Genomic DNA, 26,883 nt, shown 5'->3' on the forward strand with positions numbered 1-26,883 from the left:
GATGACGTCAATACCATTTTGAATAGATTTTCCTATTATACCTATTCAAATGATCATTCGAGTGACGCAAAATGCGAGCATTTGAAACGGCTACCCAGTCACGTATTTCTTTTTAATGTGTTTTATTGAATCAACAATAATCCTAATGTACATAAAATTGAAAACAATTCTACACAAACAATCAAAAAAAAGAAGAAAAGAAAGAAGAAAACAAATAGATACTAAAAATCCAAACACTGAACTTGAAGCCATCATTTATGAAGTTGAATCTTGGGTTATGTGCGCCCGTGTATTCCGGTGAATGGTACAACAAGTCGCTTTATTTGGTAGAAAGTGGTATGTTCATATCCTTATGAATATTATGGTTAGCCTGTAAAAGTAAGAACATACATTATGGAGCAAAAATAAAGTTTTTCAAGTCATCGCCGAATTAAGCCCTAACCTTGAATTACGATTACTAAAGGAATGTTTTATGCTTCTCTTAGCACGTCATCATTGAAAATTAACTTTCTTATAAGTTATGGGAAAATTCAAAGACATAGCAGATAAAAAAAGGGCATCTCCCCCCCGACAAACCAGTTTAAAAGCATAAACAGTCAGTGAATCCAATTGAAGTTTATTGATTCATATTTAAAGTTGAGTTTGCATTAAAGAAAGCGATGAGGATAACAAGAGTTTAGTTGATATTCATGTTGGCATTCCCAACCAGTTTGGTCATCAGAATTCTTACACCACATCAACCACAAATAATATGCCGAAGGGGGATATCCTTCTATTCTGAGATGACTAACGTCGTGTCGAATGTCCTTGTATAATTTCAAGTAATTATTTTGCCGAAAATGGGCATGTTGGGATAAGAGAGACTGAGAGAGTGTATTGTGGAGTGCGTATTTGACTCTTGACTTTGACTGAGATAGACTGGGAAAATGAGAGAAAGAGATAGAGATAGAAAGAGAATCCGAAGGGGGTGGTACAGCTAGTGAGTGTATTCAGATCATTCATAAGCCAGGTTCATAAGTTATGTCAAAAAATAAAATTGTCAGCTCAAATAACTATTCAATACAAACCTTCCAGTTCCCATATGCCAAATACTGGAAATTAGCGCAAGAGGCAGGGAATTCGTTGAAAACAATATTCTTGAACGCAAATATATTTTTCTTTTTTTTCTTCAAATATGTCTAGGAGTTTTGTATTGGGGGTGGGTTTTAGGGTGAGTCGCTCATTTTAAGTCCTAATACAAACAAAGCACATGAACGCCAGGAGCGACAAGAATTTCCTGAACTCTTTTGGAAGACAAATGTTTTGATTCCGATTACATATTTGAAACCTCAGAAGTGGTTTGTCGAGACTTATGTCAGAAGTTCAGAATGTATGCCCCAAATTCCGTATACCGCTACCCCACCACTGAACTACTGGCATGGGCAATAAACAGAAAAGTTTATTCGGCGTCGCGCGTGGGTGTACACGTACAGGTCGAACTTTGTATAAGGGTTGCTCTACAACAAAAACATTTATTAGTGGAGAGTCACCCAAGTTGAACACGAGTTGGCCCTTGCTTTCGGAATAATATAAGCGTGGTGCATTTGAAAGATCAACAATAACAGCCTAAAACCGGTATTCAAGAGTACTTTAGCTTCTATTGTGGACGAATACATGCGCTTCGATGGTGTATGTTTGGTTTCTGGATGAGGAACATTATTAGCGACCATAATTATGGTCAAACATGAGCTTGTACAGCACGCATTGGATGTAAACGAGTTCATCAAATAAAAAGCAGACGACATAGCGAGTTATTTATTGAATGTATGCTCTTTTATGGTTTCTTCCAATTCGTTTCCATTTGTCTGCTAGACTGTGCTACAAACCATTTCTTCGATGGATAGTAATGAGAACAACAAGGTGTCGTTTGCCAAAGCAGATGAAGTCATTCCCCCCACAGCCGACAACTACGATGCCGTCGACCGATACGTTTTCGGCAGTATTCGTCGCTCTGTCCGGCAAAGTTCTTTGTCGCACGCCCGTAAGGTATCGGTAGCCAACTCAAGCCAAGGGCCCGGCAGCGACATCGAGGAGGAAATCGAACTGGACGTCGACGATGAGACTTTCGACGAACACGCCGCCATCGCTAAGCATATAGAAGAAAACGTGGTCGGCAACGAAACGGTGTTCGATGGACCTTATGGAAACAGAGAGAGTGAGTTTGCAGCTATATATTTTTTTTTAGAGATCATGCGGAGTATTTATAGCTCACTATCCAGAGGCCGTATCTCTGTTGTTATTTTTTAGGAGTGGAGTGGAGTGGGGGTAATTAATCGTCATGTCAAGGGTTTTAATTAATGTATTCGAATAAGTATATTTGTATGTATTTTTGCTTTATGTTATAATATGCATTATTCAAAGCATGATGTGTTTTTTAAGGACCCGGTAAGGACCCCATGGAAGAACAGTCGCAGTTTTGTTTGGCACAGGAGATTCTTTATTCCAACACATTTTTATTGAATTTGTATGATTTGAGTGTATTTTAGTATGGGATAATGGGAATAAATACAAACAAACATTATTTGATTTCTGCATGGCAAAAGTTATCAAGATGATATTGAAAATAATTCCGACCATTTCATTATCAGGGGCGGATCCAGCCTTCGCCAATAGGGGGGGCCCGGAATTTTTTTCAGCCATATTTTCCCCGATCGGCCGCTCGAATATGATTTTTGCCGGGATTTTTTGTTTCTTTGAAGGGGTAGTCCTAATAGTCACTTTTTAGCTTTATTCTTATGAAACATAAATGTATAATACCATAGCCCTTATTTATATAATGCGAGCGCGAAGCGCGAGCTAAATTTTTTGGAAACTTATGTACTTTTTCCTAAAATTTTGAACATTCTGGGAAATGTTAGTTTTCCTGAAAAAAAAATGTGTATGCAAGTTAATAATTACTACGAACGTAAAGAGTGAGCAGAAATGAAGTGATGGAAAAGGTACTGTTAAATATACTTGCTTGCAATTAGCCATGAAGACGTTACACATTTAACAAAATCAAATAATGCGAGCGCGAAGCGCGAGCCGAAATTTTTTGACATTTTTACCTAAGGAATGGAAATTCTTAGCACGTTTTGTGACTTAACAGAATAGGTATATAATTAAACATGCGAGCACGAAGCGTGAGCAAAAGATTTCGAGATTTAGACCTACTGAACAAGACACTCTATTCAATTAGTTTTTGTATATCATGAAGAGGATGAGTAAGTGGGGATCTTCCTTACATTAATAATGCGAGCGCAGAGCGCGAGCAGAAAATTTTTGTATACATTTTGAACTGCTCGAAATTGTACCTGTTATGGACTGCTTGCATTTAGCCATGAAGTTGTTACATATTTCAACATTCAAATATTGCGAGCGCGAAGCGCGAGCTGAAAATTTTTGACCTGTTTTACCTGAATAATGGAAATGCTAAGCACTTTTTGTAATCTTGGAAGGACTAAACTAAACTTTATTTATAAACTAAACTTTATTGATGCGAGTGCGAAGCGCGAGCGGAAAAATTCTGGACACCCTATTCATGTTTTATCATGAAAAGGATAAGTTATTTATCCGCGAGCAGACACTTTTTGATATTGTGATCTGAAACTGGATAATGATTTAAATAGAGAAAAATCTGCGTATCTGAATTAACGTGTGTTTCAGATTTCGACCTAGAATTTGGGTATTCTAAGTACCTTTCTTATCATGAAAATCAATAAAGCGAGCGCAAAGCGCGAGCTAAAAATATGATTTTCCGATCTAACAAAGGGTCAATTTAAGCTCTGTATTGCAAACACTTTGTGGGAAAATTGTGAACTGTGATGGATCACAGTTAAAAAAGAGCTGATGTATTTTATTATTATTACTTTGAGTTTTTACATAGGACCGGGACATACTATAAGGGCATTATGTCATAATATGAAAATGATGACATATATTTATATATGTAATATTTTCCTTTACTTTGTAACTTTGTTACAATTTTGGAATGAATAAATTTGTTATCAATCAATATCAATATGATGACTATCTTCCTATTTCTCTTCCTAAGCATGAGAGCGCAAAATCTGTTAATATTATGGCCTGAAAACTGGACATTTAAAGCACTTTTGTAATTATGAATAAGATGCATGATATCTATCAATTCGAGCAGAAATCGCGAGCCGAAATTTTTGATAAACTGTCATCAAAGTAATTTGATTTAGAATTAATATTGGGATATACATAACTCACTTATCAAAATGCTTTTTTAAAATCAATTTGTAAATCAAACAAAATAATGAAAGTTCAAAATTTTATATCCTAACAAATAGATTTTTCAAAAAATTATTTTCAAAGTCTTCCCCTCATGTTATTTTATTCAATCACGTTCCTCCTTTTACGTTTGCCTTTCTTCTTTTCTCCTCTCTTTTCCCTTCCTTTTCTTTTTTCCTTTCTTTTTCCTTTTTTTTTCTTTTTTTTGCTCCGCCAATAGGGGGGGCCCGGGCCCCTCGGGCCCCCCCCCCTGGATCCGCCTATGCATTATGTAAGTGCTGGTGGTGAAAATTATACGCCTAATAAAAGTATATCGATCACGATATCTCCAGTTCCGCTCAACGTAAGTCAATCGATTTAACCCCCTATTAAAGAAAATAATACAATGAAATGGAAACAATATTTCAATTATGCCACAAAACATCTGGGAGGAAATTTTATATTTTCATGTGATTACTTGCTTGGATTGTTGGAGATAGCATTGCCGCAGTTTTATATAGATTTGTTAGAAGTATGGATAGAGACGAAGGATTTTCGTTTAAAATCTGAAACATTTAAAGGAAATGAGATATTTTTTAACAATAAATTTGTACGAATTGAAGGGAAATGCATATTTAACCAAAAAATATATGAAAAAAATATTTACAGATTGAAACATATTATGGATTATGATGGAAACTTAAGGCCATTTTCGTACTTCCAAAGACAGGGTTTAAACATAAATGATTTTCATCTGATAGAGTCAATTTATAAAACTTTTCCAGTCAGCTGGAAACGAAATATGAAAACAGATAGCAAAGAGGCTTCTCTTAGGGAAGAAATATCATTTATATCTGGAAAAAGAATTTTGTCAATGGAGGAGTTAGTATCTAAAAACGTTTATGCAAATTTTATGAAATGCAACTTCTCAATACCTGATGTTTTCGAAAGGTTAAAAAACAAATATAGTTTCTCTTATGAAAAGATTGAACACATTTTTATGAGACCAAGACAATGTACTCTGAACAGTAGATTAAGAGAATTTCAGTTTAAAATGTTACACGGTATTGCTTACACAAATCATCACTTGTTCCGTTTTAAAATCTCACAAAATAACCTTTGTTGTTATTGTAAAAAAGAGGAGGAAACATACCGCTATCTTTTTTTGGAATGTGAATATGCTTGTCTGGTTTGGGATAATTGTAAGGAGATGTTTGGTTTTATTTCTACGGGTAATTTAAGCTGGGAGGAAATTCTTGTAGGGGTAGAATTAAAGGACGAAGGAAAAGAACGCTTAATCAATCACTTTTTAATCTTTGTTAAATTTTTAATCTTCAAAGGGAGGGAAAAGGGTGCACATATAACCATGGATGAAATTAAAAGGAAATTTAAAGAAGAAGAATGGGAAGAAAGAAGGCTGGCGCTAGGTAGAGGCAAGATGTCTCTTCATTTAAGGAAATGGGAAAATCTTAATTAAAAGAATAAATAGGGAGAGTGAGGCAAAGGTATATATACGAGAGACAAAGCCACAAAACAAAATAAATATAAACACAGAAAAAACTAATACGGAGAATTGCAGTCCCTTCCATGTAGAGTATAGGCATAAAGGGGAGAATGCTCCTAACCTGGGGACGGAGGGGAGGGAGGGGGGGGGGTGGGAGGTGGAACAACATTTTTATCTTTTTTTTCTCTCTGATCATGTCATATATTTTGTTAATATTTCATTTTGTAATTGCTGAAACGCATTATTATATTAATTTCTAGTATTTTTGAAGTTTGATGTATAAGTTGTATAATTATATTGTAATGGATTTATTGTATAATTTATAATTATGTTTCAAATAGTTTGTACAAATTGTTTATAGAATCTGATTATGTATGTTGATTTGAGAGAATATAATAAAACATCCTTAAAAAAAAAAAAATTATCCCTTCCTGTGCAATGTCACCTAATATTCTGTGACTTTGTACAAAATGTAATATTCAATGAACATGATTGTAATTTTAAAAGTTGGTCATTATGTCCTAATATCACTTCAGTTATTATGGTTTATTCAGATCATTGTTCGCAAACAAATGTATTCGTGTTTGCCTGCACGCCTTGAAGTTAACCTTTTGGTCCACCTCTTCTCCACTCTTCTCCGACTCGCCTTCTCATCTTGATTATCATTCTGAAACAGAATATCTACCCGGGGTTATACATTCTTGACCCCGCTCTCCGAGCTGGTCAGAACAGGCATAGGGATCTAAGCTTAGCATGATATAAATTTATATCTTCCATGGTACGTCCAAGGCTGTATCCATGGAGCGTGAAGTTTTTATGCATACTCCATGTTAGTACCATATAAAGTTCGGTTAAATCTGTTTCGTATTAAATTCAGTGGTGGTACCATTATTCATGGCTGTATACAGTGAAAATATTTTTAACGATTACTTTCTTTACGCGCTCCCTCTCTTCACATTTCTCTTTCCCACTGCCTCCCTAGCTATTTTCTCTTTCACATTGCTCTCTTAAATTATCGTCTCCCATTCTTTACAATTCATCTGCTTCTGGCTCTAATTGCAATCCGGTTTATACGAATTTCCGTTCATTACCCCGCCCCCATTTGTCAAACTGATAATAACCTCGTCAACGTGACAAAAATATAAAACAAATGATCATAGTAGTTCATAAAAGACCTCTTGTCATTGACTTGAGATTGTCAGAATATGCTTGCTTTTCTCTCCCAAGTTCAAATAAACTTGTGGAGTGTAAACTTCCATATTTATTTACATGCGCTTGCATTCCATCTTTGAAGAAAAATATACGTCTTTTGTTATTTTGACAAAGAAAACTAGAACAAGGTAATGTGTGGGCCTGCATGCAGAGTTCGTATTGACACAGTCTTGTTATTATGCACGATGATTATAATAATATGCGAAAAGCGGCGAAAACATAAAGACATTTATTGGGAGTTATACTGACTGATATCATGACAGTTATGTGACCACACCTGACCATAGTTCATTATTTACCCTTATTTTATAACCAGTTGCACTGTCAAGTGAAGTGTGGATGGTTGGGGCGTGTACATCAGTGGCAGATCATTTTGCCCACTTTTTGCCAAAATTGTATATAGAAGCATGAACCTACTATACTCTAGGTCCATGGTGGAAGTAAGAAATTTACCCCTTTTGAATGACAGTGGCCCCGGAACATTTTGAAGGGATGCAAATTATTAAATTTCGCCAAAATCGACCAGAGTGATGAGCCTTTCTCTTTGGATTGTCATCGTACAACTTTCTGTGCCCCTATCATGCCTATGGAAAAAAAAAGAATCCTAGACCCGCCATTGTTCACACCGCCAGCGCTCCATCTCCAACAACCACATATAATTACCTTTTCGCCAATTCTTGAAATATGGCGCGTTCGCTTGATTTTTTTTCACAAACAATGTCATTAAATCGTTGTTTCACTATGATTATTATAATTATTTTTATGTAACTTAATTGTAAGCCTGATGGAAATTTCCTTATCGCTATGCATTTCTGCAAAGTGTATGAATAAATCACTCACATTGAGAGAAACATCAACTCACTCCACAACTTCAATGGATTGATCACTTCCGAAGACCTCCAATTTTTTTTCCGGGGAATATCGATATGAACATGATGAATGTCGTAAGGTCGATGTTATCAATACTTGATGTGAACTCTCGATGCTACAGTCCTACATGAATCTAAGGTGAAAAGGTTAATTTGGGAGTAAAAATGACTAAACGCAATTTATAAGAATAGGCTACCAATCTGAAATTCAGACAATCCACAACTATTTTTTTTAGTATTTACTGAGAGTAAATTTCCATTAGTAAACGATGCACAGACTGGTACTGACATGAAAATTAAATACGGTACGTTTTAATTGTTATTTCCAATGACATCGATCGACATAAATAAGAAAAATTGCTCCTTTATACGAATATATTTGGATATATTTCTTCAAATTGACCAGATCAGATCATATTCGCGTGACTTCGGATCTAAATTAGTGTTTGTATTTAAGGCAGATGTTTCAATGCAAATCTTGTTAATATATGATCAGTGAATGTACATGTAAATTCAAGTGTCAATCTAGATACGGCCACCTTTGCACTACTATTCAAAATTTGACCCATCTTCATGTCCATGTCATGGCTTTCAAATCAGTTCATTCCTGATCCCCTGTCCTTTCGCTATCCATTGGTGATTCCATTCTATTTCCGGATGCTGGTGTATTAGGGGAAGCACTGGCGCACAGATGGGGGTCAAGGGGGCTTGTGGGCAAAGACCCCCAAAATTTCACGACTAATAAAAAAGAGAAAATGGATGAAAAGTAAAGGAAAAGGGGTACATGTGATTATGATTTCCTGACTATTATAAATCTATCACTGTTGACAAAATATTTTTTGTATCAAACTGGTTAACATTTTTGCCAGCTCGCTTCGCTCGCTTGCACCTTTTAAAATATTGTCCAATACGCCACTTCTGACCCCCTTTCAAACTCATTATGCCAATAGGGGAAGGGAAGAGGACATCCGATCCTCCACCAAGAAGTTATTAAAAAATATGTTCTTTAATTGTTTTCTCGCAATGTTTTTTTTGTTAGATCGACAACAAATTCAAATTTTCGCCATATTACTCCTAAACGTGCAAAAAGAATTACATAAAAAATCAAATAAATGATATCATGATAGAATTAAATGACTATATTCTTTTATCAATTACAATTTTAGTATGTGGGCAATTACCAGTCCCTTTGACGTTACTTTTATGATAACGTGAATGTGTGGTAAAGCGCAGAGACGCTTTATCTGTTATACGTAATTATAATCACTTTCCATATTCTTTCTCTTTTCCTCTTCCTCTTAACAGTCGTCTACTGCGATTATACGGCTTCGGGAAGGTATGTACTTTTTTTTCCAATAAAGAAAATATTCTTTTTTCGACCATTATTGATTTATTTTTTTTCCAAGCGGATAAGAATTAGGATATATGCACCCACCCAGAAATCCGCAATGCCTCGTATACACGATCAACACGTCGACTGAGCTGTACATTATATTGGGGAGTTTTCGCAACTGCAGCGGAGACGGATTCAAGAACACAATGGTCCGTATTCTGAAGTCTGGTTTAAAGTTGTGGTTTAAGTATGGAAGGCCAAAAGTATCAAAATTTCATCAAATTGTATGTTTCTTATGTTTACTGTGCTACTTCCTGATTCATCGATGATGAAGACAATCATTTATTTATACTTCCTACACAATTAGTAAATGATTTGAGAACCGAATGAGCTGAAGTATGATATCTTTACTGTTCGTGATTATGTGACAATTGGCTGTCCATACTTAAACCACAACTTTAAACCTGCGTTTAAGTCAAACCCGACTTCAGAATACGGGCCTATAACTCTATTGAAACAGTCCGTCACAATGACAATGAACTGCTGGTATATCTTTGTCGAAAATTGGTGAACAACTACAGCAGTTTCGTCATAAGTTTCGGAGCTGACGAAAAATTGCAAATGTGTTGTTTTTTTTATCAAGGGTCCAGGACGAAACTGTTGTTTTGATTCACCAACAAAGGCTTCTTGTTAGTCCTTTGTCATGAAGGGCAATTGACAGCCCATTTTCCATGTTCTCGAAGACGTCATTCGTTGAAGAAGCGATAACCTCGTATTAATGATATTATTGACAAGGCATATGCAAAGTAAAGACTGTCGAATTATTTCTTTCAAAGAAAGATTTTGTTCAAAACCAATCATTAACAAGAACATAGTTCATTTAAGTTGTTAAAATGTTATTGACAATAATTTATAATGATGATCATAATAATGATAATGATAATAATGATAATTATAATAATGATCATAATAATAATAATGATCATAATAATAATAGTTATAAAAATAATAAAGTAGACGGTGCTCTGAAATTGGAATTTTGAAAAATGTTCCTCTATAAATCTTTGTGAGCGTGACTTGAGACGTAATGCAAGATAAGTGCCTCTAGCTCTTGATTTAATCTAAAACTAAACGTCATGCCTCTACTGTGCATTTAACCAGATTTTATAATCACAAATTCTATATATCATTGTTAAATGATAGCAAGGTGCCGTGTAAAGCACCTTCGAAAATATTATTTCCATATAAAGGAATTAATTTTCTGTATTGAGATCTTTGTAGTTATTTAAAAAATAGTTCAATTTGTAATAAATTCCTACATGTAGTTGATAAATGCTCAACTTACTTTCAAGATCTATGCAATCTGCATGCTGATCGGGTATACATGGTATAGGGCAATGTACACTTTTGTGCTCTTATATGGCCCGCTATTTAAATAGTTACCGGATTAAACCTATTTTACCCCATTACTCAATTCTATTTGTATTTCTCTTTCTTAGTATTGTATATCTTTGTCTAGCAGACGCCCGGTATACTTCACAACACAGTCTACGATGTGGAATTCCTTAAAAATAATCTTTGGTCTTGGGTTAACAGTACATGCTTGGCTAGGTTACCCAGAAACGACCTTATATCCGGCAAATCTATGCTCTGGTTTATCATTTTCAATTGAAAAATAAACATAGGTTGCCAAAGTTCCGCTCGTTTCGACATGAAATCATAAAAATCATCGGAATGAAACGTATAAAAAACAAGTATATACGTTAAAAATAAGACGATCTGATTGTAAGTAACCTTCGTTCTCGCGCAAGTTCAGCCTGATCTACTTTGCAATCTTCCCTTTTTTATTCTCCACTGCATAATGATTATGTTGGAATACGAACCAGCAGTCCCAATAGCACCATCTCAAGTCCTCAACTATCCATAGGTGACCAGATTCATAACCCATAATGCAACACTGACCAGTATAGTCTTGTAATATAGGCCCTATTGAATGACGAAACACTGATTCACTCACTACCTGATGCATTAATATCTCAGAAATAGTTCTTTTCCTCTCCGAATATTTTAGTTTCTCTATTAAAGATTATAGGCTAATTTATTATTTTCTGTATTATTGATGGTCATAGTTCAAAGAGTTATATTCTAAGACTTATATTTCATAACACACGGTCAATGAGAGACCATGCAGAGTGTGTTGGGACAAATCGCTCCCCTTAAGGCGAGTGATCGATATTTAGTTTTCCCATTTACCAGTGAATCCGTTTAAAGAAAAAAAAGGGAGCAGTAAATTAATGACAACTGTTTGCAAACAAAAAAGCAACTTATTTGGGATCGGGGCAAAGTTGTTTTTTTAAAAGAAACATAATAAATAGTAGTGCACATGAAATATGTACCTTTCTCGGTGGACAAGCTGGCAAATTTCATGTGAAATGATTTTCAATTGATATATTTCATGTAACTCACTGTAACATGTTTTTGCTCTATAGGGGTAATGATTTCATGTTATAATTTACTTCTCATAACATTTCTATGATCTGGCGGACTATGAAAATTATCATCTCTAAAATCGACAAACCTATTATCAATAACAGCTATCGGAAAAATTCGGAATGGTTGCTTGGTTATTATAGACCTTTTTTTACTTATTTCTTTTTCAGGGCAGTAAAGTTCATCGAAGACTACATCACGGAACATGTCCAGCCCCTGTATGCCAACACCCACACAACTACTGGCCTAATGGCTAGACAGACAACCAAATTCAGGAAAGAAGCAAGGTAGGGCCTATATACTGGTTCTGTGCTTTGATTGTATAATGGAAAATTGCTTTTTTTTCTTCAAAATTAGTATGTATGGTAATGCGCTACATGTATGTCATCGGTAATGATGTTGAATACAATGTTTTTTAATCTCAATGATCATAATGATAGTTATTGTTGTATAGGCCTACATGTATAGTTCGAGCCCTGCAAACTGTGCCCTTCACAAATCCAGCATATGTATTTGATATTAAAACTACGTATGTTTTAAAAAAAAATAAAAACCGGGGCAATGTGGTCAAGTTGTTAGAGCATTGGACTCATAATCGCAAGGTTGTGAGTTCGAATCCCCACTCTGTCATTGTCTCCAATTTGATGCAAAAAGGCCCGAGGGTAATATCTGTCGTCTATAAGATCAGCCGCTATGACCGATTAACCTACATTTAAATGTTTCCTTTAGGTATTTGGTTATATACCAGCTTAGCGTTTACCAGCAAAAAGCTTTCGTGCTGAGTTCCTACGGGAGTTATCATAAGCAGAAACAGAAACTAAACCCTACACAAATTTGAGTTGAATATACGGATGAAACAGGCATCACAGAATACTAATAAATCGGATGTAAAATCAAATGAAGTTATTATAACATCATTCCGAACTTCCACTTATTTTCACAAAATATTTATATCCTTATTAGTATTATTTGAATTAGGGAAATATCAAGTACTGAATATACTTAAATTTTGCGATCGTGACCAAAATCGTGAAAACAGCAGCCCGGGACACTGCTGATCCGAAATCGTGAGAATATCTGTCCGCGAAAATAATTGGCTTTTACAGATACCAGTAATGTATTATATTGTATCATGTTTATTTTTTGTTTGATATTCCTGCCTTTCCACCGCACTCTCAATCTTGATCAAAGGCACCAGTTCGGCAGATCGTAAACTGCGTGTTGTAAATTAGGGAGTATCAACACAATAAAAGATTAACCGATTGACGATGTGCATTGATTCAGAAATCGCTCGAGCTTTTAAATTTGGAAACTACAGGCCCCATTATTCTGCTTTAATGTAGTATTGTACTGTTCAGGCAGGAGACAAGGATGGATGAACACCCATTTTTAGTGAGTGGTACAAGAGAAGAAAAAAAGAAAGAAAAAAAACCAAACAAGTTAAAGTGGCATTGTAGGTAGATGTTAATGGTACCATGATGCAATTTTTGTGTTTCAAGCCATTGTAATTCATAGAGGTTTATTGAATCACTCCCCCCGGTTCCGCTTAACCTCGATGGAATCTGCTTTGCCTCCATTTTTTAATGTCCATCTTTCATAGTTTAACCTTTTTGACTAAGAATATTTTCTTTTATAGGACAATGAATGTATGCAATGAATAAATGTTCAAAATGGTGACGAGGAGACAACAACAAATTCTTGATGGCAAATAGGGGGTGATCCCTACCACCTGCCACACACAATTAACCCACTGAATTGCCAATTTGAGATTTTTTTAGCAGTCGAAACTTTATTATTTCTTGTCCGATTTATTGGGAAATAATATGCTTTTTATTGTAACATCTAAGTCAGTTTACCTTTTTTTTGCATAAAGTGAACCCTCTTCTTATTAAATCATAATTTGACAATCATATTGCATTTGTTAATCATAACTTATAATATTCAAATTATACTTTACTTTTAAATCGCTCTTTGAAGTATACTCCCCTATTCTGATATTACCAACGAAATTGCCCCAGGCATGCCAAATCACTGGAATTTGATATTGTGCCCCATTATTTTATAGGCACCCCGCTTTACGTTGTAGTTTAGTGATTTTCATCCTATCGTTGTTACTGAAGTCTTTGTAAAATCATTATGTTATTTAGGGTCAGCTAATCGCAAGGCCTGTTCCTTTCTTGCTGTCCCTATCATATTCAATCCATGTTTAGTTGTATATGTTTTTTTATTGTTTTTTATCTTTTTATTTTGTGAATGTGATACTTTGTATATGCATTGTTTTTGTATGGATTTTTATGACCAATTGAACTGAAATTGAAATTTATAATGTTCAAGGGTCGTGGAACGGTTTTGAAAGTAAGAGAGGGGGGGGGGGGGGCTGAGCAAAACGCTGACTATGCAAAAAGCACAATCAGATAGTCATTTTGTACGTTTTTGTACACGGCTTTTGAAAAAAAAGTGTGTGTGTGTGTGTGGGGGGGGGGTGCTGCAGCCCAACCAGCCCCCCCCCCCGTTTCTGCGAACCCAGTTGAGCCGGGATGCTAGGACCGTAGCTCCCGAACATAAAATGGGCTTTGCATAATGGCCAAGAAGATCATTTCATAAATAATAAACGGATTATATAATAAATGACAGAATTGAGGTTGCATGTCTTTCGAAGACTTCGAGACGTTCGAGTACACGTGTAAATTGATCATAGCGAATGCAATGGGAGGTGTCAAAATTTTCTCTTAAAGATTTCCAATGAGTAATTAGAGAGAGATGTTTGCATTGACCAGTCATCATGTTCAGAGACAGTAGGCTTGATCTGCAAACATTGTAAAAAAGATAAATAAATAAAGCCTTTGTATACCATTATCAACTCAAAGGCTCTTTTAAAAAATTTCGATTTGGTATAATGTGTTATCATAATTCCATGGTTTTATTGATCTTGTTCTTTGAATACAGGGATATCATCAAGAAGTGTGTGAACGCCACGGATGATGATGCGCTCATCTTTACTGGAAGCGGGACCACTGGGGCTGTCAATAAGCTGGTATCGGCTCTCTTGCTGAGAGGAGAACGGGCCAAGAAAACAGTGAGATGTCTCATATATCTGTGCAATATCATTCACATGCAGTAGCTCAACGATATGCTTTGTCTGTGTAGATATAATTACAGTGTCAGTTTCCTGGGTGGAAGTGTTCCCTAGACCCCTCCCAATTTCTTTATGAATGCCTCAATGGTGGTATCCTCAGATCGATTTTCCTTATTTTTTATTTGAATTTTCTATACTTAGCAGAGTTTTTTGTACACTACTGCCCCCTCTTTTATCCTCGCGTTGCTGAGTGGTCGAAGCACCCGTTTTGTTTCAGTTGAAACGAGGGGGGGGGGGGGTATAGGATGATTTCTTATGTTGATTATTAAGAATCCCATTTTGATATTTGTTTTTAGGATTCGATTCATGTAATATTATGTTGGAAATCGTTAAAAACAAGAGAAGCTATGAAGTTGAGGGAAACCCATGAAATATTACACTGTAATAAAATGAAGTGCTAATTTATCACTTACAGTGCTTGTATAGGGACTGCACTACTAGTGCTGATTTTCTAGTTCAAATTTAAACTATAAAATCAACACTCGTAGTGCAGTCACCATACAAGCACTGTAAGTGATAAATTAGCACTTCATTTTTACAGTGTATATACACAAGTTATTAGAATTGTAACTTTTATTCCAGCCGGTTCATATCAAAGTTGGTGTATAACTTATACTCACATGCTTCAGTATTATGAGTGATGATCAAACTAAGCTGAATTGTAAAATCAAAACCAAAATGATATTTACATGTCCGTTCTTTTTAGTTTTTTTGTTTTATGATACTTAGAATTATATATAAGATATGTGTGCTCGAAATAAATATATGGATTTCTTTGGTGCTGATGCTGTCATTTCGCTATTCCACACATCTCTACTTTTTCTCCATGATAGGTTGTTTTCGTGGGACCATATGAACATCATTCAAACCTATTGCCTTGGAAGGAAACAGGAGCAAAGGTATTTTCCTGTTTAGTTTTGTTTTTATTTTTCTTCTGTGACTCTCATCATCATCATCATCATCATCACCAGCGTCATTATTATCATCATTGTTATTATTATTACAATAACTATATAGATAATAATGATAATATAATATCTTATCATAAGGAGAGCTAACTGTATGTTATAGGGGGAGGGGGGGGGGTGTCGAACGATGGGCGAGGTCCCTTGTGTTTTTTAATTTTGTTATAATTACTGTATACCTTCGAGGGGGATCGTATAACTGGCTGATCCAGATTGAAACAATTTATTCGCAATGTAGCAAGAGCAATATCCCTTTTATTCGAAAATTATTTTTTGGCTTCAGTAATCAGTTTCCATCCATGCTTACGTTATTAGTCTTTTTTTTTCAAGGTTATAAGAATACGTGACAACAGCAGAGGTCTGATCGATATGGTTGCTCTGGAAGAGAGTTTGGAGGTAAGAGTATGATATTACCTTGTTTTCTAGAGAGTATACAATCAAGAAAATATTCAATCAGTTCCATTTTTCATGCAAGTTCTGAGTAAAAAACGATTGCTGCAAAACAAAGAAAATGTATGAAATTTAAAGATATCATACATTTAGAAATTCTATGTCCCGGCTTCAAATGATCAATCGTTTTTTAATACACTTTAATTCACATTGAACTTCCTTCGAACATAGGTGTGGAAAAATACTTTCTTTCCTTATATATTTTTTTTGTCTACAGAGGTATCAGAAGAAAAATCGCTTTCTCATTGGTTGCTTTTCAGCAGCGTCCAATGTGACAGGTATTATTTCCGATACTCACCAAGTGGCGGCGCTCTTGCACAAGTATGGTGCCTTGTCTTTCTGGGACTATGCTACTGCAGGTAAAGAAAATTCATGATTTGAAAAATAAGGCATAGGTTTTTTTTTCCGAAGGGGAGGGGGCAAACACATAAAGTGCCAAATATTATGTTATAGCGAGTAACTCGTTCAGTTCATGTTATATAGTTTAAAAAAAGTTTCGGCTATGAATTTTTATTTATTTTTATTCATTACAAATGATGAAAACATCAAGTGATTATTATTTATGATGTAGGCTATTGCATAGGCCTATCTAGGGAGGGGCATTGTGAAATAAACTTGTCTAGAAAGGCAATATTAAAGACCAATAAACAAATAAGAACATATACTAGTATAGTGATAAAGTCTGATGTGATGATCAACAAAAGAAGCGCCGAACAAAAGTGGAAGAGGCTAGATTTTTAACGAATCGTCAGACTTCGGAAAGGGGGGGGGGGGGATTTTAGAACTATCCGCTGACGTCATAAAGATTGGATGATCAATTATGTTGGCCTACTTTTTTTGGGGGGGGGGGGTGGTGGTTGTTGCCCTGGGCGCTGTCATTCCTAGATACACCTTATATTGTATTATTTCTTTCTTCCCAGGTCCATATCTTGCCATTGATATGAATCCAAGTTCAAATGGGTAAGACTGATTTCCAATTTGTTTAATTTATACTACATTTAATTTTTGGTAAAATTTGTAAGATTATACCTCCAATCGACTATTTTGTATTCATGTAATTGTACCTCAACAACAATATTTCAATACCCGATTGAGAAGTGCCTAGGTTAACTTCGGCATTCATATTCTATTAAATAGATATTTCACCTTACCTCATTTAAGTGAAAAGGGTCCGGTAACACAAAGGTTAGCGATTGATCGTACGCTTGTTTTTACGGTGATTGTACATTGTAGTCAATGCAATCAATCGCAGAAAAATGTTCTACAACCACTGTTAAGCTTTGTGCTACAGTCCCCTTGTTTAGATGATAAACAAAATGCATACATGATGCAAGTTCTTTGTTTCTTCTTTGTCTTTTTTGTTGTTGGGTGGAGGTTAAAACGGTTGGAATATCAACAATTGTCGCATCTGATGGTCCTTATTAGAATTACTTGTAACTTTTATTTCTTGTGACATATTTATAATAGATCTGATGATGATTTCAGCAAAGATGCCGTGTATCTATCCCCTCATAAGTTTGTTGGCGGTGTTGGAACACCAGGTAACGATGATGGTGATGAAGATAATGACAATGATGATGATATTGGTGATGAATATGATGATGGTGGTGATAATAATTTGGTAGTGATGATGACGGCGGTGGTGGTTGTGGTGACGATGATGATTGTGATGATGATGATGATGGTGATAATGATGATGTCAGTAATGATGATGATGATGGTGATGATAATGATGGTGATGATAATGATGATGATGGCGGTGTTGTCGATAAAGGAATTTACAAGATTTTGTGAATGTCATGAAGTTGGTGATGACGATGATGGTAATAATGATGTTGTTGATGATAGTATTGGTGATATTATTCTGCAATTAAAATTAATCTATTTTTTTGTTCATTTCTTTCATCTCTATCGCAGGAATTCTCATTGCAAAGAAAAAACTCTTCCTAAACAAAGTACCCACTTCTGTGGGCGGTGGAACTGTCCTATATGTGAGTCATATATTTTTTCACAGACAATGTTGGAAATACATTGATGATTTTTTTCGTAGTCAAATATAACAAACACCTCTTGTCTGGTGCACTGATGTATTTTATTTTCCGCATACATGTACAACAATTTTGTCTTTGCTTGTTAAGGCGCTGTCACACCTTGGCGTTTTAGACAGCGTATGCCCGACATATGAGGAATTTGGCGAATACGCTGGCGTACGTCGAATACGTTACGGGTAAGTTTTGCATACGTTAAGAGTACGCTAAAACACGCTGGTATACGTCGTCATACGGCGAGGTCGTCGAAAAATTTTGTGCAAGCACAAAATTTTTCGACGTATGCCAGCGTATGGCTCATACGTCCCGCATACGCGGGTCATAAGTTGTAGGCAAGTTAGGCGATCGTTGATACACGTTGACACACGTTACTCGTAAGTTACTCATAAGTCGATGTACGTCGAGATAATGTCCAGCGTACCCTAAAACTTACTTCTAACCTATGAGTAACGTGCTTTGAACGTATGTGTAACTTAACTCCAACGTATATTGACGTATGAAGACGTGCTCGGACGACCACAAAACTTACTGAACGTGTTTATAACTTACAGCTACCGTATAATGGCGTATTGACAACGTTTATAGGAATTGGTATATAAAGGTGGGGTTCACAGGCGTTTTCTTCGACATGGCGGTGGTGTTGATACGGTGATGTATCGTGCGGTTATGATTTGAATAGTCGAGCGGCAGCCTTTTTATAGGCCACGACACGTGTTCGTCAGCGATACGCTGCCGCGCGCTATGCGTAAGTAAGGCTATCGTAGGGCATAAGTTGTATACGCCAACAATCCGCTAAGCATTCGTTGGAATACGTTACTTATAAGTTAACGAAGCGTTCGATATAAGTTACTAATACGTTATGCATACGTCTAACTCGTTATGAATACACTAAGTATACGCCCAGAGTTGAATAAAAAACAACAAAGTTCAGCGTATGCCGACGTTTTAGAGAAATTTTGATACGTCGGGCATACGCTGTCTAAAAACGCCAAGGTGTGACAGCGCCTTTACGAAACAATGGAGTTTCAGTCAAAGAGTGTGTGTGTGTGTGTGTGTGTGTGAGAGAGAGAGAGGGGGGGGGGGTCATGAAAATGATATCACAACTTTAGAAAATAAAAACTTGCCTATGACTATTTTCCGTACAAAAAGTACAAAAATCAATTGAAAGGCTTTTGATTACATTCGTTCCATTGTAATTGTTTTGATAAGGATCTTTTAAAAGTTTATCATTTTTTTTAACAGGTGACCAATGAAACTCATCATTACATCCACAATATTGAAGAAAGAGAGGAAGGAGGGACGCCCGCTATTGTCGAATCTATTAGAGCTGGACTTACATTCAGACTCAAAGAGGTGAGTGTTTAAAATCCACAAATAATCAGACAGGGTACGCAGACAAAATTGGAATCATTTTGAAATCATAGATACTCGCTAGTAGTTTTTTATCTCCATAAATTTTGCAGCTACATTATATATTGTGAAGTGAACTTGAAACTGCCTTATTTATGGATAACTTTATCTGGATCCTTAAATTTCTAATAACTGAAACCTGAAAGTGTTTTGATCTGCGAATTTGACATTCTCATTTCCATTTGCTATGGACGTGATCAACATGTTAGCCTCTATTTGACCTTCTTTATAATATGTTGATAATGAAACCTAAAATTCATTTTGTTTTGATCATTCTTTGCAGTCAGTGAGCACAGAATACATAGAAAGGAGAGAGGAAGAACTGACCAAGTGAGTAGATTTCACTGCAATGATTGATTCATTAAGACCGTTTCTTCAAAATTTTTGTACATAAGTTATCAGATATGACATTTAGAAAAAAATTTATTGGCCGAGAAGCACAGTTCCTATCAAAATAAACTAAATCGACTAACATTTGTACTAAGACGTCCGTGACATTGATATTTACAATTTGCAGGTACATGCTCCCTTTTGCCTAAATTTGTAAATTTTAGCTTACAATCAAACATCCCCAGTTGTGTCCTCGCTTTCTGTACCCCCAACCCTCATTATGAAGACATTGATCCACCCTTGTATAACTCCTGTGTAACTCCAATCTAATACCGCATGTTGAATACTCACTTTTTGAGTAGTTTACATACTGGTACAAGCTTTGTTTTAGTTGGGCCTAACTCCCGGGCCTCACTATTTCACGAAAAAAAAGTATGGGAATCACAAAGTTCTTATGGTAATATACTTTTTGTATTGATTTCATATTCATAGACCGTTTTATGCGTTTATGTTGGCAACCTATTTGGTCGCAATTGTGACTATCCAATAATGTTTTCATAATAAACCGAAATGTATTGAAATTGATTTACTTGACTGTATTTGCTCGGTTAGGAATGACAAGGAATGACATCAACATGTACAAATAATTGAACAAAACGTTTGGTTCTATATCCCTACTAGGCTAGCCTTTGCCAAATGGAAAAAGAATCCGAACCTGTTGTTCCTGGGTAGTAGTCGGGCCAGTCGTCTTCCGATCTTCTCCTTCATGGTTGTTCATCCCAAGACTGGTAAAATGCTCCATCATAACTTTGTGGCTGTTCTCTTGAATGATCTCTATGGTATCCAGGCGAGAGGTGGCTGTGCGTGTGCTGGTCCCTATGCACAGGTAGGAAATTATCTCCGGAATGAAGTAGGGGTCCTACCATCGGTTAGGGGTTGGGGTGGGAAGGTGGTAGTGATGCGGCGTTAGGGGTGGTAGGATGTTGGTCTTATAGGTGTTTTACTATTTTTGGAGACTGTACCTTCAAGGCACAATGGACATCATGCAATAATCCCTTTTCGCATTCTGGACCATTACTGCATTCCCACCCCCAAATTTTTATATACTATATATTAGTTTTTTAAATTGTCCGAGGGGGGATGATCTTACCCAAACCATAACAAGATGGTATTTTTACGTTTTTTACACTTTTTTGAAAGAAGTGAGTGCCGGACCCGCTGGGTTGATGGGGACACTTTTTCGTGACATGGATAACCTTCAATCGGAAGTAAAGACAGTTTTTCCTGGCAAATTTTAGCTCACCAAAAAGGTTCCCGTTTTAGTAAATCCCGAATCCGCCCCAGATGTCTATTTTGCAGTATTGACTGCATGAGGAGCTAGTAAATGATCTTGGCAGATTTTCATTGTAAACAATCAACTCTATGTCAATTACCCTTATGCTAACAAACAATGTGTTCCCAGTGTTTGTTTCTTTCATGTATATATATTTCATTTATTAGTCCCATAAGTAAACATGTATTTTTTTTATTTCAGGACTTACTTGGAATAAATGAAGACCTCGCAGAGAGATTCGTATTCTTTTTGACAGATGAAAGGTTAGTGATTATAGTCCAGACTATTATCTTAAAAGGCCTGTAATTTCATATAAGTCAATAACGAATATTGTTATCTTTTGACCTTTGTACAAATTTCTACTTGATGTTCGTGGAATAGAATGCCGTTTTTATCTTTTTTTTTTTAGAGAGTAAGCAGTGATGATCCAACATTGAAGGGTATTTGAATTTTCAAAACACAAATAAAAGTGCTACTAAAGTTATGAATAAGAATTATTTTTTTAATGGTTACTTGCACTTATATGTTGATGTAGAGTATGGCTGCGCTTTCATGGCAATATTTATTTATTTGCATGTATGTTTGTTCATTTGTCCGCCGTTTTATTGTGTAAATCAAAGACCTATATTATAAGGTCTTTGATTTACACAATAAAACGGCGGACAAATGAACAAACATACATGCAAATAAACAAAATAACCATAGAAGCATTCAATCGAATAGAAAAGCAGTGTTAACAAAAGATAGAGAGTTCAATAAAAATGTCCATCCCGATGCCGCACTGGGAGCACATTTTAATTGTTTAACTTTGTACATTTGATCTTGGAACACGCTTCTTTAGATCAGGAAGGTGGCAATGCTAAATGTGCTAAGTTGAACTTTTAAGAGTGTTTATGAATTGTGTTATATTTTTCTTTTAAGCTTTGGTAAGTAATATTACAAAAAAGAAGTCAAAAGTGCAAAGAAAGGAATATTGTTTGCCATATTGTATACTCGAAAGTCGTTTACTGAATAATTTGATTTATTTGTGTATTCTTCATTTTAACAGCAAAGAAATGAACGAAAAGAAGGGGCGAAGAAATCAGAAGAGAGACAAAGATACTACAGCTGCATACAAGAAAATGAAGAAGACAAAAGCACCACTAGAAATCATGAAGTAAGAATACACCTTGACCTTATTTTTTTTAAATCCTACTTCCTTGATGTTTTTTCCCATTTATAGTTTACACATTTCATTTATAAATCAAAGTTGGATTTCAAAATCTTGAAAGCCTTTTCTTTATTTGTGTTAATTTAGTTTATTTTGATCAGCTCTGTTCAAGCGTCTGTTCACTTGTGATTATCAACTTGCCTCAGAGTGTAAGCGAATAAACAACTACGATATCAGAACAGAGTAAATGTGTTGCCATCATAAAGGAAATATCGCTACTCGTTATGAATATCGAATTCGGGTAACGGTAAACGTTCTGTATATTGGTAATGATCAGGTCAGTATATACACTTTCTCAATTATTTGCCCTCATATTTATTTTCCTTTCCAAATAGACCTGGATTCGTCAGGCTTAATCTTCCATTCTTCTTTTCTGATAACGTTATCAGTTATGTTCTTGAAGCAGTCGATGACATCGGAACGAATGGCTGGAAAATGCTATCTCAGGTAGGCTTACACAAAGGTATTTTCTTATTGTGTATTACTTTATTCACATTCAATTGAAAGAGTAAATAGGAAAGGAAGGAAGGAAGGAAGGAAGGAAAGAAAAGAAAGAAAGAAGGTGACGGTAAGAAAGAAGAAGAAGAAGAAGCGAAGGAAGAGGAGAAGGAGACGAAGAGGAAGAAAAGGAGAAAGGAGGAAGAGGGAAAGGGGAAGTGGAAAGAGATGGTCGAACTGCTTCTTTTTACTTGTGACTACAGTTTTGAAATTCAAGTTTTGGTGTAAACTATTTTGTTTACAAAGACTGTAAATGCGATAAAAGCGGTACACGAATCAAAGTACTTTAATTAAACCCACCCATTAACTGTTTGACAAGGGAGTCCGACGCTTATCATAAAATTTGATTCTAAGTGCTTTTTGTGTTTTCTTATGTGTTGAGAGCTTCCCTCACTCTGATTTTCTTCACTGTGTAACTTTATTTCTCAGTATAAAGTAGACCCTTTTACATCAGAGTGGCAGTATGTCGGCACTGTGAAAGAAGAATCCAAACCCAGTATACCAGCCGCGGGGGATAGCTTGTTAAAAGCTACCTTTATCGAGGGCAAGTTCAACGCCCCTCCCAGCCCCTATGTGAGCCACAAGATGAAGGAAAATGGGTCACAGTACACGGTGAGTAAATACCAGAAAATGTTTCTTTCAATGGTGATTCGTCAATTCGTTTCCCTGTTATTACAGAAGCTAAATTGTCATTACTTGAAATTTGTTGATTAATTCAACTCTGTTCTGTTGAAAAACCGCATGGATAAATCTATATTTGTGTGAACCCGTTCCATTAATCATTGCAACGGGTACCACCCGCTTCTACTATGTCCTATTCCAGGCAAAGAGGAGACATATCTATAATTTGAAATAAAGTTATAGTTTGTTTATATTCTATTAAAACCAATGTTCGTTCTTGATATACTACATGTAGTTGTATATGTACAGTCCTGGTCGGGAACAGACCAATGATTTCATGATTAGGGCGGTGTGGTACAAAAAGTGTAGCCATTTTGGTTGCAATTTTTACGCAAAAAGAAAGACTATCCCTTGCAAAAAAAAAATATTCTCAATGTCAGTTATGTGTATGCCCCTGAATCTGCACCCGGTCAAATACACTGAGATCCCAGAATATAGCAGTTGATACTATAAAATAGCCATCTGTCCATTTGTCGATTGTTCCCATAATCTTTCAGCCTAATATTTGCATCAGTGGATGAAAAATTGTGAAAAAGAGATATTTTGTAATTACGCATTTTTAAATTAGTAATTATTTTTTAATATATATTAAGTGAAAAGTTTTTATTACAATAGAACTGTGAAATGAGCATTTCAAATCATGTGAAATATTTGTGAAAGTACATGTAGATCAAATTCATATAAAAACATCCCTTTACAAGTGTTTTGAACTAAATAGAACATTATATCAGAATGAAGCCAATTAAACTATCGAAATCCCTTCCCGGTTTCTTTCAGACATACCTTCAGCAAAGTAATAAACTGATGAGAGAGGCAGGCCATCAATGTCAGGTTAGTATACCACAAATATTAATATTCTTAATGATGAGATGCCTTTCTAATAGGTTTAGTAAAAAGTAATGGTAGTAACATCAACATGTAAAGTCTCAGTTTTCGTAGGTTTGCGTGATTCACTCGAATAGTAGACAAAGATATAAATGAAATTATGGGGATCAAATCGCCCGATGAAAACGCTAGATATTGTGCCCGCTTCCATCTCCTCATACCTATCAAAGCATCCAATCTCGTACGAGAATGGCGCTCCTGTACCGTTGATTGATTTTGCATCTCCTGAAAACAGTACCTCAAGGCCCGATCCCACTGCACTTACCGATAAAAAGATGATGTAAAACGTAAAAAAAAAAAAAAAAATTGCCATCAGTCGGAAAACGTTGTGAATCCGTTCATTGTATACGTGTTTCGTACGCCCTTTCCATCGAGCATCCGTCCACTGTGAATTCTTCAGCGCAAAAAGTTTTGAGCTGCACAAAACTTATAACAGAAAGCATGAACTTCCCACCGTGAAAGGTGTAATTCCTCTACGTGCATGAAAAACACACGTTCTGTCAGTTATCATCCGTTACACGTTCGCTTTATCCTATTTGCATCCTCTGGGCATTACAGCCTCGCAACTCACATCCACTGCAGCTGAAAACGTAAAGAGGAAAGAAAGATGAGGTACATGGAACGTTTATACTTCGTTAGTAGCACGGAAATAGAAAGGATGTAAGCGTATGCATCTCGTATATAAAGTATTCAAACCCCCGGTAACCCCACTTCCATTCGCTTTTAACCTCTACAGGCTTCCGATAAACATTCATGTAACATCGCCGCTATACTACCCACATCACTTTTACCGCTCTGTTTTCGCAAATTTTCGCCACTTTTGTCTCTTTCTGGAGAGGATAAAAACGGATGGACTTACCCCCGAATCTATGCATACATTTTGTGTCCATCGGACAGTGGGACCAGCCCCCCCCCCCGGGGGGGGCACTCGACCAAAAAAGTGGTGGGGGTGTGCCGCGGGCGACACAAAAAAAACGGGGGCCTTGGAGCGGGCTTATTGTAAAAAGGTGGGTCCTCGGAACGGGCTTCGGAACGACAAATGTTTGTGAAAACGGGGGTCCTTGGAACGGATCGCCAGCGTGTGAGTGCGTATGCATCCCTATGGAACGGTCATGTGTGCATGATGCAGCTAGCGCCGCCTCCGCCGGGGGAGCTCTGCGGCCGCTTTTCACCAAAATTGCGGCTCATTCAATGCGATCGGAGCGGCGTAACGAAAAATATGCGAAGCTTTTGAGCGGATTTCTCTCTTCTTTTTTTCTCATAAGAAGAAAATGCTATGCCTTGGAGCGGCTTTCTTTGTTCTTTTTCTCAACAAGGCAAAAATGCTATGCCTTGGAACGGAAATTTGAGTGTGAAAATGGGGGTCCCCTCCGCGGCACATACCCACTATGCATTATATACTGAGTGCCCCCCCCCCCGGACCAGCCCTTAATTGGGCTACCAGGCCTTAGACACTGCACTGTTATTGCCTCCCCCTCTCTGAAGTTCATAGAGAATAAGAATATTTCATTTCCAAGATTTGTTTTTAGTGTTTGATTCATTTTTTAAAAGAAAGAATCAAAGTCTGTTTCCCTTTTTTTATGTTTTGACGTTATACCTTTTGAGAAATAAAATGAGATTATATTATTTTGTTTAGATTTATCATGAAAAGTAAACAAAAGATTATTATCTGAAACCATAATTTTTTGTGTCACTTCATATTTTTTTTTACCCAGTTCCCCCCTGAAGTAATGACAGATACCGTTGGACCATGCATAGGTGACCCGGATCTGATCTGGTTTATGCGTCCCTTCGAAGCCGTCTACCATATCCGGTTCCCCGAGGCTGATCCTATGGACCCTATTCCAAACCTTACCGAAGGAGACGGTTCGGCAGGAGCAGCAAATGGAACCATCACTTCTGATCCACGCTCGAAGCTTACGCGTGCTCCATTCAAACCAAAACGTTACACCAAGAGGAGTTTGTCACGACGGTTCTCATTTAAGAAACCTCAACAGAAAGGGAAGCATAAGAAAGATTCCGCTGGCAAATGTTCGATTATGTGAAGTACTTTAGTTACCACTTTCACTTTGACTATACTCTGAACGTATCATTTGGCATGCCTTATCACATGACTATTTGATTTCGAATCCTGATATTAAAATACATATGCAGTTTTTTACGCCATGATACTTTTATTTTTTAACAGACTATTATTTGTCCTTTATCTTAATGATAAAGACAGAGATATTATATGGGGTCTTCACTTGCACATGATTTGCATTTCACCTGACCG

The 26,883-nt window shown here is 36.3% G+C and overlaps 1 protein-coding gene across 1 annotated transcript; it reads left to right on the forward strand.

Moving 5' to 3' along the window:
• The first annotated feature begins 1,459 nt into the window (after positions 1 to 1,459).
• On the forward strand, positions 1,460 to 26,883 carry LOC121411124. The gene is made up of 19 exons (XM_041603652.1): positions 1,460 to 2,194; positions 9,145 to 9,175; positions 11,833 to 11,949; positions 14,609 to 14,738; positions 15,632 to 15,697; positions 16,094 to 16,159; positions 16,431 to 16,572; positions 17,134 to 17,173; positions 17,681 to 17,754; positions 18,131 to 18,204; positions 19,504 to 19,614; positions 19,955 to 20,001; positions 20,683 to 20,887; positions 21,536 to 21,597; positions 22,383 to 22,490; positions 22,880 to 22,991; positions 23,472 to 23,654; positions 24,501 to 24,554; positions 26,324 to 26,883. Exons 1-19 carry the CDS (start codon positions 1,876 to 1,878, stop codon positions 26,651 to 26,653), a joined length of 2,271 nt encoding a protein of 756 aa, XP_041459586.1. The 5' UTR covers positions 1,460 to 1,875; the 3' UTR covers positions 26,654 to 26,883.

The sequence above is a fragment of the Lytechinus variegatus genome, chromosome 3 (genome assembly GCF_018143015.1).
Source record: "Lytechinus variegatus isolate NC3 chromosome 3, Lvar_3.0, whole genome shotgun sequence".
NCBI classification, from domain to species: Eukaryota; Metazoa; Echinodermata; class Echinoidea; order Temnopleuroida; family Toxopneustidae; genus Lytechinus; species Lytechinus variegatus.